We start from the raw sequence: 19,661 nt of genomic DNA on the forward strand, positions 1-19,661 counted from the left end.
TTCTGTGTGACTCAAAAATTGCAAACATTAATTATATAGACGAAGTTTGAGACTACACGTCACGTGGTTTTTTTTATCCTTAATGTGTTTTGAGTACATACGGTAGAAATTTGAGTTGTGATTTTTATTGTACTCAATTTAGATGTTTGTGTAATCGAAGCAAAATTTAGGGATGTCAATGGGGCGGATCGGGGGCGGGGGGACACTTCCCCGATCCCCGCCCCGCCGGTGTATTTGTTCCCCGTCCCCGTCCCCGATCCCCGCCACGGGGGAATATTTTCACCTATCCCCGTCCCCACGGATCCCCGCGGTGCCCCATTATTTTTTTTCCCCGAATTAAAGCTGTTTTATACACAATAATTCTGCAACAGGAAAACAAAGAAGAAACGTAAAACAAAGAAGAGGATAGAAGAAATGAAACATAGAAGAAGAAACAGTGAAGGTCGAAGATTGGAGATTGGTGAGAAGATTGGAGATTAGATCAGAGAAACAGTGAAACAGTGAAGGTCGTATGCAAATTAAAGCTTAGATCAGTGAAGGTCAAAGATTGGAGATTGGTGAAAAGCTTAGATCAGTGAAGCGTAAAACAAAGAACTGGATCTGTGAAGCTTAGATCAGTGAAAGGAAGAGAAGGCGATTGCAGATCAGGGGAACAGAAGGCGATTGCAGATCAGGGGGTTGGGAGGCGCAGCAGCTCAGCTAGGTTGGGAGGCTATTCAATCGTGTTTTTGTTTCTGTCTCTCAATCTCACCCAAAACATTTTATATTTTACATTTTTTTATTTTATTTTATTTTATAAAACCATGTGAAAAGTCCCAAAAACCAAGGGTAAATTTTAAGGTTTTTGTAAATAGGTAAGGATATGACAGTATTTTCACCGGTGCCGGGGAATCCGCGGGGCGGGGGATACTTCCCCGATCCCCGCCCCGAAATGACTACGGGGGAATATTTCTCCCCATCCCCGCCCCGTGGGGTAAAAAAATCCCCGAAAATGGGGATCCGACTGGGGAATCCCCGCGGGGATCTGTTATAAAATTCCCCATTGCCATCCCTAGCAAAATTGTTTCTATATCATTTTTCAGTTTAGTTGTATATGTTATTGTAACGCCCGTCTTAATTATTCGATTATTTAAAAATATATTTATATATATGATTTACGTGATTTTCATGATTGATATGTGTGAATTTTATGATTCATGAAGTTGAGTGGGTTATATGATTTATAACTGCATAATGTGGAGTATTTTGTTGTGGTGAAGTTGCTATGTTGTTATGACTTATTTTATTATTAAATAAAATAAGATTTGATAAATAAAATAAAAATATGAAAAATTGGGCAGTGATGTGAGATGAGCAATTAGTAGTGATAAGAGTAATTAGAAGAGATAAATAGACAACAAAAGTTAGAAAACGGAATACGTACGTTTTTGGAGAAAAAGGGAGAAAAGTCAGAAAAGAGGAGAACTAGAGGGAGAGCTGCGATTCTGCTATTATCAGGTAAGGGTGAGACTAATTTTCATTACTATTAAGGGTATGATTCTATAGGATGAATTTGGCATGATTAGGTTAAGTTTTGGTGAGAATTGGGAATTAGGTTTAAGACCGAATTGGATGATTGAATCATGAAAAGATGTTAGGTTGATGCTAAATTAGTGTACAGAACTTAGTTATACCATAAGATGATAATTAGATGTTGAATTGAGGTTAGAATTAGGAGATTAAGTGAAAAGTTGGAATTTTTAGGTTTCTGGCCGTACTGACATTCATCGCTCGCACCTGCGAGCAAGAACACTCGCATCTGCGAGCTAGAACCCAGAACTCGCAACTGCGGGCAATGCAACTCGCAACTGCGAGTGACCTGTAAGCTCGCAACTGCGAGCAGAATAACTCGCCACTGCGAGTAAATACGTAGGAACCCAGAATGCACACTTTGCTCGCCATTGCGAGTGAAGTTACTCGCAACTGCGAGTTAGGCTGTTAGTTGCCCAAAATTGTCCCGATGCGATCCTTTCGCACGTATAGTCTTGAGCTGACCTTAGAAGTAAGAATGAGGGTGATTTAGAATGTTTCTAGATGTTACAGAAGTCTGTTTATATGACTGAAATGATTAGTAATGTTGCATGAATAATGTTATGATGTTTTTATGATATTTATGTTGATGTAATCCATTCCTTTAATGATGTTGAGATATTCCAACACTGTTATATGTTGTAAATCTGTTGTTGTTCATTGCTGCTGACCTTTAATGTCTTGAGATTGCATGAGTCGGTCTATGTTGCAAGAAATTAAGAAGTTGTCCATGATTATGAGTCGTATGAGTCGTTCATGGTGTCGTCTAAGTTGCTGGAAGTTTGAGTCCATTGCATACTCATTAAAGTTGGGGGCTTTAGGCCCGGCAGCCTTTGTGCTCATTAAAGTTGGGGGCTTTAGGCCCGGCAGCCTTTGTGCTCATTAAAGTTGGGGGCTTTAGGCCCGGCAGCCTTTGTGCTCATTAAAGTTGGGGGCTTTAGGCCCGGCAGCCTTTGTGCTCACACGTTGAAGAGCCTATTATGCTCATTTGTTGTTGATTGGTACCACATGCATTTGCATATCAAGAAGTTCATGATGTTAAGTTGTCAAGTTGTTGTTGAGTTGATAGAGTTGCATGGTCTAAGATGAGTTGTGTTGTCGAGTTGATGTTGAGTTGATAGAGTTGCATGGTCAAAGATGAGTTGTGTCGTCATGCTGAGTGTTAAGTTGATTATGATTGTGATGAAAATTAGTAATGATATTTGATGATCGTATTGTTATGAAATGAAAAATATACTGATTGTTAATTGTTGATATGTTATTAATGCTTAAGTTGTTAAATGCATTTTATTGGATTATATGCTTAATGTATTGATTATGAAATCTCACCCCTTCTGCGTATATGTTGCCTCGACCGTGGGTAATGTGCAGGTAATAAAGATTAGAGGCGTTCGTGAGTGGACTCCTCAGTCGGTGTCTAGGTGCTCTGATACGTAACGGGATGGGGGCTTGCTTTTACTTCTATTCCTTACGTGTCTCTTTTATGAACTAATTTATGAGATTTTCCAATAAGGCCTGCGTGCCAAGACTTTAAAATGTTGAACTATTTTCCGCTGCAATAGTTTAAGATATTTCATGATGTTGAATTTGAAAGATAATCATTATTATCCATTTTATGATTTAAATGAAGTATGTGACATTCCGTTGTGATCAAAATACTCTGATTTTAAATGAAATTTTTATGTTGGGAAAACGGGGTGTTACAATTGGTATCAGAGCAGGTCGGTCCGTCCGGCCAAGTAGTGAGTCGAGTTGTGTCCTTAGCAGTTGGAATACCACTATTATGATATTCTAAACGTTGTGTGTTGTGCAGAGAAGAGACCTGGAGGCTGCGAATCTTATTTGCTATAAGAGGACTAGAATGGCTGGAAGAAATGATGCTGCGATTGCTGCTGCTTTGGAAGCTGTAGCCCAAGCTGTGGGACAACATCCAAATGCTGGTGCTGGTGCGAATGCTGATGTGAGAATGTTGGAGACCTTTCTGAGAAATCATCCTCCTACCTTCAAAGGAAGGTACGACCCTGATGGAGCACAGACGTGGCTCAAGGAGGTTGAGAGAATTTTCAGAGTTATGCAATGTACTGATGATCAGAAGGTGCGTTTTGGAACGCATATGCTGGCTGAGGAAGCTGATGACTGGTGGGTGAGCCTCCAACCTACCCTAGAGCAGGATGATGCAGTTATTACTTGGGTTGTGTTCAAGAGAGAATTCCTAAACAGATATTTTCCTGAGGATGTTCGCGGGAGAAAAGAGATCGAGTTCCTTGAGCTAAAGCAAGGAAACATGTCGGTGACGGAGTATGCAGCAAAGTTTGTGGAGCTGGCTCAGTTCTATCCACACTACACGGGGGACAATGCTGAGTTCTCCAAGTGTATCAAGTTTGAGAATGGTTTGCGTGCTGATATTAAGCGAGCCATTGGTTACCAACAGATCCGTGACTTTTCTGCTTTGGTGAGCAGATGCAGAATCTATGAAGATGACAGCAAAGCTCATTATAAGATTATGAGTGAGAAGAGGGGTAAGGGCCAACAAAGTCGCCCAAAGCCTTACAGTGCTCCTGCTGACAAAGGAAAAGGAAGAGCTAATGATGAGAGGAGGTCTAATAAGAAGGATGCTGGTGCTGAGGTTGTTTGTTACACTTGTGGCGAGAAAGGCCATAAGAGTACTGCTTGTACTAAGGATATTAAACGGTGCTTTCGTTGTGGCAGTAAAGGACATACACTTGCAGAGTGTAAGCATGCGGACATTGTGTGTTTTAACTGCAAAGAAGAGGGTCATATTGGGTCTCAGTGTACAAATCCGAAGAAGACTCAGACTAGAGGGAAAGTGTTTGCTTTGACTGGTACTCAGACTGAAAATGAGGATCGTTTGATCAGAGGTACTTGTTATATTAACAATACTCCTTTAGTTGCTATTATTGATACTGGTGCTACACATTGTTTTGTTGCTTTTGATTGTGCTTCTAAGTTGGGTCTTGCTGTGTCTGATATGAGTGGAGAAATGGTCGTCGAAACTCCAGCTAAGGGTTCGGTGACTACTTCTCTTGTTTGCTTGCGATGTCCTTTGTCTATGTTTGATCGTGATTTTGAGATTGATTTAGTTTGTCTGCCTCTGAGTGGAATGGATGTAATTCTTGGTATGAACTGGTTAGAGTACAACCATGTTCTCATTAACTGTTTTAGTAAAACGGTGCGTTTCTCTTCTGCCGAAGAGGAAAGTGGAGCAGAATTTTTGTCTACTAAGCAGCTGAAACAATTGGAGCGTGATGGGATCTTGATGTTTTCCTTGATGGCATCCTTATCATTGGAGAATCAAGCAGTGATTGATAAGTTGCAAGTGGTGTGTGATTTTCCTGAAGTTTTCCCTGATGAAATCCCTGATGTACCACCGGAAAGAGAAGTTGAATTTTCTATTGACCTTGTTCCGGGAACGAAGCCTGTGTCTATGACACCTTACCGTATGTCAGCTTCTGAGTTGGCTGAGTTGAAGAAACAGTTGGAGGATTTGCTAGATAAGAAGTTCATTAGACCGAGTGTTTCACCTTGGGGAGCGCCGGTATTGTTGGTTAAGAAGAAAGATGGAAGTATGAGGTTGTGCATTGATTATCGACAACTGAATAAAGTAACTATAAAGAATAGATATCCACTTCCTAGAATTGATGATTTGATGGACCAGCTGGTGGGTGCACGTGTGTTCAGCAAGATTGATTTAAGGTCGGGTTATCATCAGATTAAAGTAAAAGATGAAGATATGCAGAAGACGGCCTTTAGGACGCGATATGGTCATTATGAATATAAGGTGATGCCTTTTGGTGTGAGTAACGCGCCTGGCGTGTTTATGGAGTATATGAATCGCATTTTCCATGCATTTTTGGATCGCTTTGTGGTTGTGTTCATCGATGATATTTTGATTTACTCTAAGACAGAAGAAGAACATGCGGAACATTTGAAAATTGTTTTGCAAGTGCTGAAAGAGAAGAAGTTGTATGCTAAATTGTCTAAGTGTGAATTCTGGTTGGACGAGGTAAGTTTTCTGGGCCATGTTATTTCTAGTAGTGGTATTGCAGTTGATCCATCTAAAGTTGAAGCAGTATCACAATGGGAGACTCCTAAGTCGGTTACAGAGATTAGAAGCTTTTTGGGTTTGGCAGGATACTATCGAAGATTTATAGAAGGATTTTCTAAGTTGGCACTTCCGTTAACACAGTTGACGTGTAAAGGTAAAACCTTTGTGTGGGATGTTCATTGTGAGAACAGTTTTAATGAATTGAAGAAGCGTTTGACGACGGCTCCAGTTTTGATTTTGCCAAAACCTGATGAACCTTTTGCAGTGTATTGTGATGCGTCCAAATTGGGCTTAGGCGGTGTACTTATGCAAGATGGTAAAGTTGTTGCTTATGCATCAAGACAGTTGAGAACTCATGAACGAAACTATCCTACTCATGACCTTGAGTTAGCTGCAGTCGTATTTGTCCTTAAGATTTGGAGACATTACTTGTATGGTTCGAGATTTGAGGTGTTTAGTGATCACAAGAGCTTGAAGTATTTGTTTGATCAGAAAGAATTGAATATGCGACAGCGACGGTGGCTCGAATTGTTGAAGGATTATGACTTTAGTTTGAATTACCATCCGGGTAAAGCTAACGTTGTTGCGGATGCCTTAAGTAGGAAGAGTTTACATATGTCTGCTATGATGGTGAAGGAATTTGAATTACTTGAACAATTTAGAGATATGAGCTTAGTTTGTGAAATGTCGTCTCGGAGCGTTAAGTTAGGAATGCTGAAAATTGATAACGATTTCTTGAAAAGTATTAGAGATGCACAGAAGGTTGATGTTAAGTTTGTGGACTTGTTGGTTGCTAGTAATCAAACTGAAGATGGTGACTTTAAAGTCGATGATCAAGGTGTGTTGAGGTTCCGAGGTAGGATTTGTATTCCAGACAATGATGAGATAAAAAAGATGATTCTGGAAGAGAGTCATAGGAGTAGCTTGAGCATTCATCCGGGAGCTACAAAGATGTATCATGATTTAAAGAAGCTGTTTTGGTGGTCAGGATTGAAACGTGATGTGGCACAATTTGTGTACTCTTGTTTGATTTGTCAGAAGTCGAAGGTGGAGCATCAGAAACCTGCTGGGTTGATGACACCGTTAGATGTACCAGAATGGAAATGGGATAGTATATCCATGGATTTTGTGACAAGTTTACCGAATACTCCTAAGGGAAATGACGCTATTTGGGTGATTGTTGACAGATTGACGAAGTCGGCACATTTCCTTCCGATTAATATTAGTTTTCCTGTGGCTCAGTTGGCAGAGATTTATATTCGAGACATAGTGAAATTGCATGGTGTTCCTTCAAGCATCGTGTCAGATAGAGATCCAAGATTTACTTCTAGATTTTGGAAGAGTTTGCAAGAGGCTTTAGGCTCTAAGTTGAGATTGAGTTCGGCTTATCATCCTCAAACAGATGGTCAGTCGGAAAGAACGATTCAGTCACTCGAAGACTTGTTGAGAGTTTGTGTACTTGAGCAAGGTGGAACTTGGGATAGTCATCTTCCGTTGATAGAGTTCACTTATAATAACAGCTATCATTCAAGTATTGGGATGGCACCTTTCGAGGCTTTGTATGGTCGGAGGTGTAGGACTCCGTTGTGTTGGTTTGAGACCGGTGAAAGTGTGGTTCTAGGACCAGAAATTGTTCAACAGACTACTGAGAAGGTGAAGATGATTCAAGAGAAGATGAAAGCGTCGCAGAGTCGACAGAAGAGCTACCATGATAAGCGTAAGAAAGACCTTGAGTTTCAAGAGGGAGACCATGTGTTCTTGAGAGTTACTCCAACGACCGGTGTCGGTCGTGCATTGAAGTCAAAGAAATTGACTCCAAAGTTTATTGGTCCTTATCAGATATCCGAGAGAATTGGCACGGTGGCTTATAGAGTTGGCTTACCACCGCATTTATCGAATTTGCACGATGTGTTTCATGTGTCGCAGCTGAGGAAATATGTTCCAGACCCATCCCATGTGATTCAGAGTGATGATGTGCAAGTTAGAGACAACCTTACGGTGGAGACCTTACCCTTGAGGATTGATGATCGCAAGATGAAGACGTTGAGAGGCAAGGAGATACCTCTAGTGAGAGTTGTTTGGAGTGGAACGACTGGTGAAAGCCTGACATGGGAGCTAGAGAGTAAGATGATGGAGTCTTATCCAGAGTTGTTTGCTTGAGGTAAATTTTCGAGGACGAAAATTCTATAAGTTGGGGAGAGTTGTAACGCCCGTCTTAATTATTCGATTATTTAAAAATATATTTATATATATGATTTACGTGATTTTCATGATTGATATGTGTGAATTTTATGATTCATGAAGTTGAGTGGGTTATATGATTTATAACTGCATAATGTGGAGTATTTTGTTGTGGTGAAGTTGCTATGTTGTTATGACTTATTTTATTATTAAATAAAATAAGATTTGATAAATAAAATAAAAATATGAAAAATTGGGCAGTGATGTGAGATGAGCAATTAGTAGTGATAAGAGTAATTAGAAGAGATAAATAGACAACAAAAGTTAGAAAACGGAATACGTACGTTTTTGGAGAAAAAGGGAGAAAAGTCAGAAAAGAGGAGAACTAGAGGGAGAGCTGCGATTCTGCTATTATCAGGTAAGGGTGAGACTAATTTTCATTACTATTAAGGGTATGATTCTATAGGATGAATTTGGCATGATTAGGTTAAGTTTTGGTGAGAATTGGGAATTAGGTTTAAGACCGAATTGGATGATTGAATCATGAAAAGATGTTAGGTTGATGCTAAATTAGTGTACAGAACTTAGTTATACCATAAGATGATAATTAGATGTTGAATTGAGGTTAGAATTAGGAGATTAAGTGAAAAGTTGGAATTTTTAGGTTTCTGGCCGTACTGACATTCATCGCTCGCACCTGCGAGCAAGAACACTCGCATCTGCGAGCTAGAACCCAGAACTCGCAACTGCGGGCAATGCAACTCGCAACTGCGAGTGACCTGTAAGCTCGCAACTGCGAGCAGAATAACTCGCCACTGCGAGTAAATACGTAGGAACCCAGAATGCACACTTTGCTCGCCATTGCGAGTGAAGTTACTCGCAACTGCGAGTTAGGCTGTTAGTTGCCCAAAATTGTCCCGATGCGATCCTTTCGCACGTATAGTCTTGAGCTGACCTTAGAAGTAAGAATGAGGGTGATTTAGAATGTTTCTAGATGTTACAGAAGTCTGTTTATATGACTGAAATGATTAGTAATGTTGCATGAATAATGTTATGATGTTTTTATGATATTTATGTTGATGTAATCCATTCCTTTAATGATGTTGAGATATTCCAACACTGTTATATGTTGTAAATCTGTTGCTGTTCATTGCTGCTGACCTTTAATGTCTTGAGATTGCATGAGTCGGTCTATGTTGCAAGAAATTAAGAAGTTGTCCATGATTATGAGTCGTATGAGTCGTTCATGGTGTCGTCTAAGTTGCTGGAAGTTTGAGTCCATTGCATACTCATTAAAGTTGGGGGCTTTAGGCCCGGCAGCCTTTGTGCTCATTAAAGTTGGGGGCTTTAGGCCCGGCAGCCTTTGTGCTCATTAAAGTTGGGGGCTTTAGGCCCGGCAGCCTTTGTGCTCATTAAAGTTGGGGGCTTTAGGCCCGGCAGCCTTTGTGCTCACACGTTGAAGAGCCTATTATGCTCATTTGTTGTTGATTGGTACCACATGCATTTGCATATCAAGAAGTTCATGATGTTAAGTTGTCAAGTTGTTGTTGAGTTGATAGAGTTGCATGGTCTAAGATGAGTTGTGTTGTCGAGTTGATGTTGAGTTGATAGAGTTGCATGGTCAAAGATGAGTTGTGTCGTCATGCTGAGTGTTAAGTTGATTATGATTGTGATGAAAATTAGTAATGATATTTGATGATCGTATTGTTATGAAATGAAAAATATACTGATTGTTAATTGTTGATATGTTATTAATGCTTAAGTTGTTAAATGCATTTTATTGGATTATATGCTTAATGTATTGATTATGAAATCTCACCCCTTCTGCGTATATGTTGCCTCGACCGTGGGTAATGTGCAGGTAATAAAGATTAGAGGCGTTCGTGAGTGGACTCCTCAGTCGGTGTCTAGGTGCTCTGATACGTAACGGGATGGGGGCTTGCTTTTACTTCTATTCCTTACGTGTCTCTTTTATGAACTAATTTATGAGATTTTCCAATAAGGCCTGCGTGCCAAGACTTTAAAATGTTGAACTATTTTCCGCTGCAATAGTTTAAGATATTTCATGATGTTGAATTTGAAAGATAATCATTATTATCCATTTTATGATTTAAATGAAGTATGTGACATTCCGTTGTGATCAAAATACTCTGATTTTAAATGAAATTTTTATGTTGGGAAAACGGGGTGTTACAGTTATCATTGACCCCTTCAAAATGTCTTCCTATATTAATTAATTCAATCTTGTTTAAATCACTACTCACTATAGTGCTCAAATGATATGAGCTTATCAAGGAACTTTACATGTGGGGGTAATTTTAATTGTTACTACCTCCGTCCCAATTTAATTGACACAATTTTGTTTTTCACACATATTAAGAAAAATGTATAAATAAAGGGGAAAGTGGAATATATTGTATTGGGAATGATAAAAGTAATATTATTTAGTGTTATATTGTATTGGGAATGATGAAAGTTGTATTGAAAATTGAAATTGGTCAGTTATTTTGGGACACTTTTTTTTAGAAAATGGGTCAGTTATTCCGGGACGGAGGGAGTATAACTTAAAGATGATAATGAATTTGATGAGAGTTATTTATTTCTTTATGATAATCATATATGAAATGTGGAGAAAATTGATTCAATGGTAAAGCAGTGCAAGATATGGTTTTATACCTCAAAATTTTGGTTCAGAAATGTATAAAATTAATTTATTTTATATGACAAATAAGTTATAAACGTTTTGTTTAGTTGATCAAGATGATAATCTTATATTTATCAAAAGGTTCAAACTTTATACTCGATGGAACCCTTTATTTAAAAAGATCTCTAGGACATGTATAAAAAACGATGCAAAAAGCAATATGGCTGAGGATGAATTGAACAAAGGAAATTATATGTTAATTAACACCCTCTTGAAGGTGAAATTGCTTAAAAAGTTGTAGTTGGGTTAGGTTATGGCTTGAGAATGAAGCAAAGGCAAATAAAGATGCTGGCAAGTCAAACACGTGTTATGATATACCTACATTGGGAGAGCAAATAAGTTGCAAATAATAATTGTTGTAAAAAACAAACAAAAGAATTTGAAAATGAGTGACTCTCCTTCCTTGCTCGGTAACCAAGGGACACATTTTTGGTAAATTTGTCATAGGGGCTGGTCTATTCTCATGAGGGCATTAAATATTGACTTCAATTCTATCTACTACTCGGTGAAGTTTAGCCTGGGAAAGCAAAGTTGCTTCCCACCATGGGAAAGGCTTCAATTTAAGGACAGGTGGTGGTCATTGCCTGTAAACCAAAAAACAAAAAAACTTAAGGTTTTATACTCCCTCCATTCCTTTTCTTTTGATGTTTTAGAACTTCAACTATATTCCAAAAAATTTGATGTTTTAGTGAATTTATTATTGTTTTCTCAAGTTTACCCTTGTTGGAAAACACAATAAACTATTAAAGTAGTTATGACCTTTGGTTTATCACATGTGAATTTAATGATAAATAAGGACATTTAAGTAAAAAACACACAAATATTTATATATTTTAATTACTCCTTAAAACTTGTGTCAAGAGCTAAAACATCAAAAGAAAAGGAATGGAGGGAGTATTTTAATATTTTCTGTCTTTTTGCTACTTGACCTCCCTGCTTTGATCATAACAACACAAATTACTACATCTTACAATTAATCTTTGTAATACACCCCATCAAGTTTCAGACATAAAACTTAAAACTTAAGAAATAAAAAATTCGACATAAAGCTGTCTCTAACAATGTTGTTGTCTTTAACTTAGTTGTAGTTGTTCTTACCAAAACCCAGAAAAGTGAAAAAATATCATGTTCATCCAAACTCCAAAGCTTCATAGTCCAGTGAAAATCGAAAGCATCATTTACTAATTTTCATCAAAATCTTCATTCACGAGTGTTCGAAAGCTTACTCCAATTATTTAAGTACTTCCATTTCCCTTTCAAAACATAAAGTACTCCGATTATTATTCTTTACATTAAATATTTCTAATAATAAATCAACCCAAAAACCTAAAATATAAGAAAAAATAAAACCTTTTTTCCTATTATTATGTTTTTTTTTTAATATTCATCTTTTTACTAAACTCAAATTAAATGCAATTTACATTCAATTTGTTCTCCTTTTTATTTTCTTCATAATCATAGTAACAAATAGTACAAATTGTTTTTACATTTTTTATGATGCTTATTCCAAAAAAAGGACAAAAAATTATACATCAAATTACTATGTTTTAGTTTTCTTAATAAGTGTTATTTGGTGTATTTTTTTCTTATAAATTGGCCACGTAGGGATTATTTATTTAACAAAATATACTCAGTTTCCCAATTCCTCCTAAATGTATTTACGTACACCTCTTTTATTATTATTTTTAAACTACAATACCACTAAATATGACTAAACTATTTCTTTCATAAATAAAACACTAATTATCGGTAAGTATCTAAAAAATCACCACACTTGTTATTCTACGTAAACATTTTTTTTCAACGTGTTATTCAAATTTGATGTTATTTCAAACTACTATTCAATGTAAACATTTATTTTCGTATATTAATTTAATTTAATATTTGATCTAATTATTAACACAATTTTACAAGGAATAATAATGGAGTCCAAATAATATTTTAAAGTTCACATTTTAAATTACAAGCTCACGTTTAATTGCCAAAAACCCATAAACTATTCCAAAAAACCCAACACTCCAAACAAATGAGATAATATTATTTATTCCTGAGGTGGGGTCACAATTTTTGTTTTTCATAGGCCATCAAAAAGTTTAAGCAAGTGCCAGGTGAGAAATCTAAGCCGTCCAAATATAAAACCAATATATCAAGGGTCTTGCTTAAACTTTCCCATCTTGGGAAACAACTTTGCTTTCCCATACTAAACCTCACCCTACTACTCCTGGTACTTGTTATGGGGACTTAAATTGATTTTATCTTTTTCTTGTCCCCTAAATTAATTGTAGGACTTCAATTAAAATGTACAACACTTCATAGTCCGAAATAAAATACTTCATCCGGTCTCAAATATAAGAATTTTTTACTTTTTTGGTTCATTCAATAAATGATGTATGTGGTCTATAATAAAGACCACATACATCATTTATTGAATGAATCTAAAAAGTGAAAAGTTTCTTACATTTGAGACCGGAGGGGATATTTCATTTGTCTCATAATAATTATCATATTTGTTGAGAAATTTTATAAAATTAATGTCATTTTTATCTTTCAATGTAATTTTAGTAATTTTGAACAAAAATTACTTTCATGCATTATAATGTAAAAAAGAAAACATGTGTGTCAGTTTAAAACAGGTTTAGTATAAAAGTTAAAACTTTAAGCTTAATGGTGGTGGGTTAACAGTCCAAAACAATTTTGCACACACGTTAATTAACATTTTATGATCGACACGTTAATTAATGTTTTTAATTTTTATGACAATTTATAATGTTTTGATTGGTTGTGCGTACAAAATTATTTTGGACTGTCAACCCACCACCATTAAACTCTAAAACTTTTTAATGATCTCTTAAAAAAATCTTTTTAATGATCTAATGGTTACACTGCAGGTTTAAATAGTTTGAAATTTTTTCTAATTGTATTATCTAATTAATGTTATGTACATCACTCTTAAGTTGTTGTTTTTCAAATTACTTTTATGATAAAAATAGTTATTCAATGGTTACTTTGGTATAGTTGTTATTCTTTTTTTCATTTATAATAATTTCTTTCTAATTTGTTTGAAATGACATAATGTGGAGTATTGTTTTAACATAATAAAATATTTTAAAGTTGGTATTTTCAACATAATACTAATTTTTCTGTTTTATTTTAAAAACTCTAGCGGCGAGACTAACAAATTGGCATAGAGAAGAGGTTACAAGAGGCTCACACAAGAATCTAATCATTAGTGTATCATGTCTGAGTTAAGAGGTACATATTAAATAAAAAAATAGATATTGATCAGTATATAAATTAAAGAAAAATCACACGTACCTTATATAAATTTTGGTTGAGATATAATGTTCAACTTACTTATATAGTTGCTCAAATCACAATACAATGATCTTTCATGCTTCCCTCATGACCCAACATCAACCTATTAAACATCTTTGTAATCTTTTATTATCTCAGCCTTATATGCAAGACAAGAATGACGAAACTTCTCAAAATTCTATTCCTCCAAAAATACATTTTCACCAAAATTTATCTAAAAATCCTTTGTTTTGACCAACCTCCACCATCCAAAATGTCAATGTCATGCTTCATACACCGTCCAAACTTGAATATAAGCACAAAAACTTCAATTTGAATGGTTTAAAATCAAAACGACCTTTATCAATTCTTTATTATATTAAAGACCGTCAAACATGGTTGTTTTGTGGCTTATATTCAAGACTAAAGTAACAATGTAACATGTTTTATTTTGAATATTTTTATTTGGTTTCATTTTGTTGAATTTTTTTTCGATATATTTTATTTATAAGAGGTTTGTACTCTGTTAGCCGTGACTAATCTTCGATGAAAAATCTGCAAACAGAAAATAAATTTTTCCTTCCTAACCAAATTTCTTTATTTATACATAAAAGTCATAACCCTTGATCACTTGTTTGAGATATGCAGCAAATCATTTACCACATCATGAACCAATTCATTATTAATTTTTTAAATATAATTTTTTTTCTACGAAATCAATTTCTATGATAGAGTATATCTTTTGTCCATTGTGATTTTTTGTTTGTTTATATTCCAATTCTGTAAAAGTAGCAACTGTTAGCTGGTGCTTTCCAGCAGGCTGCCATGTTCGGTTGCAAGTTGCAACATAGTCAGTCAACTCAATTCTTGAACGGTGTCAAAACGATGTTTCCTTTCACTGTACTAGTAAATAATTTTTTGGAATAAAAAACAATAGATTTTTCTTCATACCCTCTCCCCTAAGGACAGAAAACCACAAGGGCATAAGAAATGATATGCACACTCTCCAACACTCACTCTCTTATTGGTTCAACATTATGAATCTCACTTCGAAAATAGATGTGATATTTGTACTCTTCCATTATAGTAGTTCCAACAGTAGAATTGTTGTGTATTTTGAAATTGTGAAGCACGCACAAAACACGCCCAATGTAAAGGCTTCAAAGAGTGAGTTTTCACTGTCATGAAAGGACAGTAATAGGTCGACAAATATCATCATTATACCGGTGGCTACGCTGCCTTGGTGGTCCACATAACGTTATCCAAAAACTCATAATTCTTTCACTGTTTTCCAAAACACGGTCCATGCAATAAAATGGCTCCTTATAATGTTGGTATACAATTCAACCAAAAACAAAACTAGGACAGAGAAGCTTAAGCTATAGACATATGAGTGGGGAGAACTGATGACTGTACCAGTTGAAGCTGGTACCGGTCAACAGATGGACCAACTAGAGAAAAGTTGTTGAGATAGATTTTTAGGTTGGTAAGCAGCAAAAATGGAGTTGTGCATGCAAACCAGCAGATAACATATAAACAAACATAATTCAATCTCAGGAACAACGAAACATCCACAGGCAATAATCACCATGTTCGTAACTACAATTTTCATTTATCATCGCTGCTTGGGAATAGAATGTCAACAAGCCAGAAAATTTGCACCAGATGTCTTAAGAATTTTCACAAAATGATAATCAATTCCCATTGCCATGGTTGAGTTCCATGTTGACAATAAATAACAAAGCAATCATTCAAAATATCTTTTGTTTTACATAAAACATAAATGCACGGTTGCATTTAACAGCGAAGGAGGAATTGGTCATCCCATGGCATACTTCTGTGTCCAGCTGCGTGCGGTGGCTTCATACTTGGTCCTGTCAGTCTTGTACATATGTGCAATTTCAGGCACAAGCGGGTCATCGGGATTGGGATCCGTCAACAATGAGCAGATTGACAAAAGCACCTAAAAGATAAGAACAACACTTTAAATTAGAACAACACTTTAAAACCTAAAAGATAAGAACAACACTTTAAATTAGAACAACACTTTAAAGATAGTCTTGCAAGATTAAGAACAACACCATGACACATAAGAACAACAACATTCCAAATGCAGGTCATTAAACACGGAGAAAGATAATACATTCAATACTTCAAATTAAATTCCTATCAATCATATGATCAACTTGTCAAAGTGACACAAACTATATCTTAAGTCAACAGAGAGTAGATATCTGTATTCAACTACTTTTAGACTTGAAATATTACTAATCTGAATTTTTATCTTATGAACTAATCTTCCAAAAAAAATTACAGTTCTTCGATGCTTTTAAAAACTGTAGTGCAAACAAATCATGAATCATTTTCTTGGGCTAGACTTTCAAATCGATGAATACTACCGAGCCTTCCCACAAAAATGACATCAACAAAAGTAGCACATCAAACATGTGAAAGACGTCGAGAGACAAGTGTAATTTGTATCAATAGAAATTCTAAGAGTACAAAATACATGCATAGACAAATTTAACATGTGAAAATAAACCTAATTCATTGATTAAAGTGAATGCTCCATTTTCCAAACAATTAACAAAGCTTGTCACTCTAAAACCTTATATAAATCATTAATTATCAAGTAACAACAACTGAAATCAAACCTTGGAAATGGTCAGTGCAGGGCTCCATTGTTCCTTAAGAATGTCGAGACAAATACTTCCATTGCTGTTGATGTTTGGGTGGAATACCTTAGTCCTAAATGCAACCTGCAGTATTATAAGACAATAACAGTTATTTATTTAAAACAGAGAAGTATGCTGTACTTTGCTGCATAAATTTAAAAAATCACCTAAACAGCAAGAAAAGGAAAATCTTCCTAACATAAAACAATGTTCGGGTGGAATGATGTTTTATACATGTCTTTGAAATCAAGAAACAAAATATAATCAAGATGTTACTTTTGTAATTACTAAATAAAAGTTGTGCCAGACCAAAATGGCCCTGATAATGCTACCAGCAATTCTTCACAAGGCTGGTCTTCACTAACGTGTGTGGCCAAACACACGCAAGCAAGTGAAACAGGGGCCAAAAGATCAGTGGAAGTCAAAAAAGGAAGACGTAAACAGAACAGAACAGTCAACCGATAAACATTATTTTTTTCAATTAACAGAGGGATAGTAAGCAACAGTTCGGAATAACAGTTCGGAATACACACATCACAGGGCAATACACATGTGTGTTAACGACAGTTACCGTCTCAGGCCCTCTCAGCCACTTCGGCATTGCGGCATGGCGGGCCTTGCAAGTTGCAACACAAATAGCCTGAGGCATCTTAAGGTAGGTTATGTTAGGTAACCCCACTAGGTAGTTTGCTTGAGATAATTAAAGAGTGAGGGGATGGAAGAAAAATAATTGTTCAACCTGTCCACAGCTATATGCCAAGGTTAACTACCGTGATCCTGTAGCGCCATTGGAGATTGAAGGAGACAGGCGCAAAACTATTATTAAGTCCATACTTGGCATTGGAAAATGATAAATATAAAAGCAGTTTCAAGCACAAGCAATACAAGCCCAACATGGGAGAAGCAAACTTATTTTGAAAATTTTGACGGGACCAAATATGTAATATCTATTAATAATTTACATTTAATGAGCAACAAAAGCTTTGCATCTTGGCGTAGTGGTATTAACGCGCTTCCGTTTACCTCGCGTCCACGGTTCGAACCTCCTCATTACAATTTTTTCAAAAATAACATACTAATGAAAATAGAAAAAAAAAATTAAAAAAAAAATATAGGGTGACTGCCTGCCAAACATTCACCCCTCAAAACAGACCCCTGCCACCACACGGCTAGATAGATTTGATATTCGCGGGAAAACTTGCAATATATAGGAAAACATACATGCTACAATATTATATACACACACAAGCACGCGCCAAAAAGAATAAAACTTTCAGAAGATCTGCTTATATTTAGAAGCAATTTGAACAAAAACCAAACAAATCTCAACAAATTATTAACACAAAAGCACAGATCATACATACAAGCTAGGGTTTCAATACCTTTGGTGGCTTGAATGGATAATCCGGAGGAAAATGAATTGAAACCAAAAACACACCACCAGCATAGGGGCTATCAGCAGGTCCCATGATTGTTGCTTGCCAATGAAACATGTCCTCAGCCACAGGACCTAAAACAAAAACATCATCATCATCAACAACAACAACAAAAAATTATTATTAAAATAAAAACATGAAAACACCTAGCTTCATAAACCACAACATATCTAACAAATAATTCGTAACCTTAAGGTTTCATGTATATAATCATAAATCCAAATCACCTCAAAAACCCTTCAAATAACAGATCCATAACAAATCATTGATAAAAATCATAAAACAACAAAAGGGTATCCATAATTTTAAAAATAAATCATTAAAATTTTATTATTATGCATCAAAATAAAAAAGCTAAAAATCAAAACTTTAAGGGTTGAATATATTCTATATGATAAAAGAAAAAAAGGGTTTGTTTGTTTGTTTTGTTTCACCTGCACTGCATGATGTTGGTGGATCCTTCTGCAAATCCTTGAGCTCCTTGAGGATCCGTTTCGATGCCATGCTCAAATCAAAGGAGATAGAGAGAGAGAGATTAGGGTTGAAATTGAAAAGGGTTTGATTGAAATTGAAGAAGAAGAAAAACGAAAGAAGGGATAATAAGGAGAGAGAATGAGAGAAAAAGGGACAGGCAAGGTTGCGTTGTTTTGTAGTTCTAGAATCTTCTCTGTTTGTCGTAATGGAATGTGTTTGGGAACGCGTTTTTTGACTCTAAATTACGCGTTTTTGAATGGCTTAAAAGCGAATTTGTTCTTGCATTGCCAAACACGCTTTAAAAATACCTTTTGCGTAAGGTAAGGTCACCGTCCTATGTTAAGCAAAAGGTGGAAAATACACCGAATTTGGACAACATAATGCTCTATTATATCTTGACCGTTTGATTAAGGTTTTTTTGGTACGGTTTAGATCGGTTTTGAGATCAAAAATTGTGACTTGTTTTGGTTGATATTTTAGAAAATAAATCGAACTAAATCAAGCAAATGTGGTTTTCGTTGGATAGGTGGATTCGTTTTTATGCAAGGCAACATATAACTTAAAAAATATGTCAATTTTGATTATATTACCCTTCGAGAGAGAGACGGTGGAAAAGATATGGTCGAGTTGGAAGACGCTCGAGAAACTATTTGGATTTTTTTAATAAATTGAAAACAATTACATTGTACTTATAAAGTTAATTTGAAAGAGAAAAAAGGGTTGAGTTACTGATTTAATAACCTTGATTAAGTGAGGTCGTGGTTTGGTTTTGTTTGATTGCCAAAATAAAATCCACGAATCGAACCGAATCATATCGTTAAGTGCTAAATTTGTCCGAATACACCCATATCAAAAAGCAATTGTTTGCTATTTTCGGTTTGTGTTGGTTTGGTTTGAGGTTTTCTCTTAGATTGGTTCGGTTTTGAACACCTCTAGTCTAATCTCAAATTAACAATTGAGATTATTTTACTATGTGAAATCGAATTTGAAATTAGAATCGTCTAGTCTCAAATCAATGGTTGAGATTGTAATAGCGTAAAACCGCGCGAAAATGTTACAACTGCAAATTCAGACTTTTGAATAATTTACAATTTGTTTTTACTTATTACAGATTAATTGTTCATTTTTTTGTTTCTAAACATATATTTATGTTGGAGATACTTCTATTCAAGGTCGTTGGTATTAAATATATACATTTATTTTGTTATCATTCAAATTTTGATTATTCACATTGTGAGTGATTAGTCTTTTATACTATAGTC

General features: G+C 35.7%; 1 protein-coding gene across 1 annotated transcript; it reads right to left on the reverse strand.

The window, feature by feature from the left end:
* Positions 1-15,404: 15,404 nt before the first annotated feature.
* Positions 15,405-18,539, reverse strand: LOC146939367 (ubiquitin-conjugating enzyme E2-17 kDa-like). The gene is made up of 4 exons (XM_085757446.1): positions 18,360-18,539; positions 17,872-17,999; positions 16,469-16,573; positions 15,405-15,777 (listed from the first exon to the last, which is right to left on the reverse strand). Exons 1-4 carry the CDS (start codon positions 18,427-18,429, stop codon positions 15,634-15,636), a joined length of 447 nt encoding a protein of 148 aa, XP_085613572.1. The 5' UTR covers positions 18,430-18,539; the 3' UTR covers positions 15,405-15,633.
* Positions 18,540-19,661: the final 1,122 nt, after the last annotated feature.

Source organism: Medicago sativa, chromosome 3 (genome assembly GCF_051527215.1).
Source record: "Medicago sativa cultivar Bolivia chromosome 3, Bolivia_mono, whole genome shotgun sequence".
In the NCBI taxonomy this organism is placed as follows: Eukaryota; Viridiplantae; Streptophyta; class Magnoliopsida; order Fabales; family Fabaceae; genus Medicago; species Medicago sativa.

Coding starts and splice junctions, on each gene's coding strand:
- LOC146939367 (XM_085757446.1), bottom strand. CDS start 18,429: ATGGCATCGAAACGGATCCTCAAGGAGCTCAAGGATTTGCAGAAGGAT. Junction 16,574..17,871: donor ATCCATTCAAGCCACCAAAG/GTATTGAAACCC, acceptor ATAATACTGCAG/GTTGCATTTAGGACTAAGGT. Junction 15,778..16,468: donor CTGCACTGACCATTTCCAAG/GTTTGATTTCAG, acceptor CTTATCTTTTAG/GTGCTTTTGTCAATCTGCTC.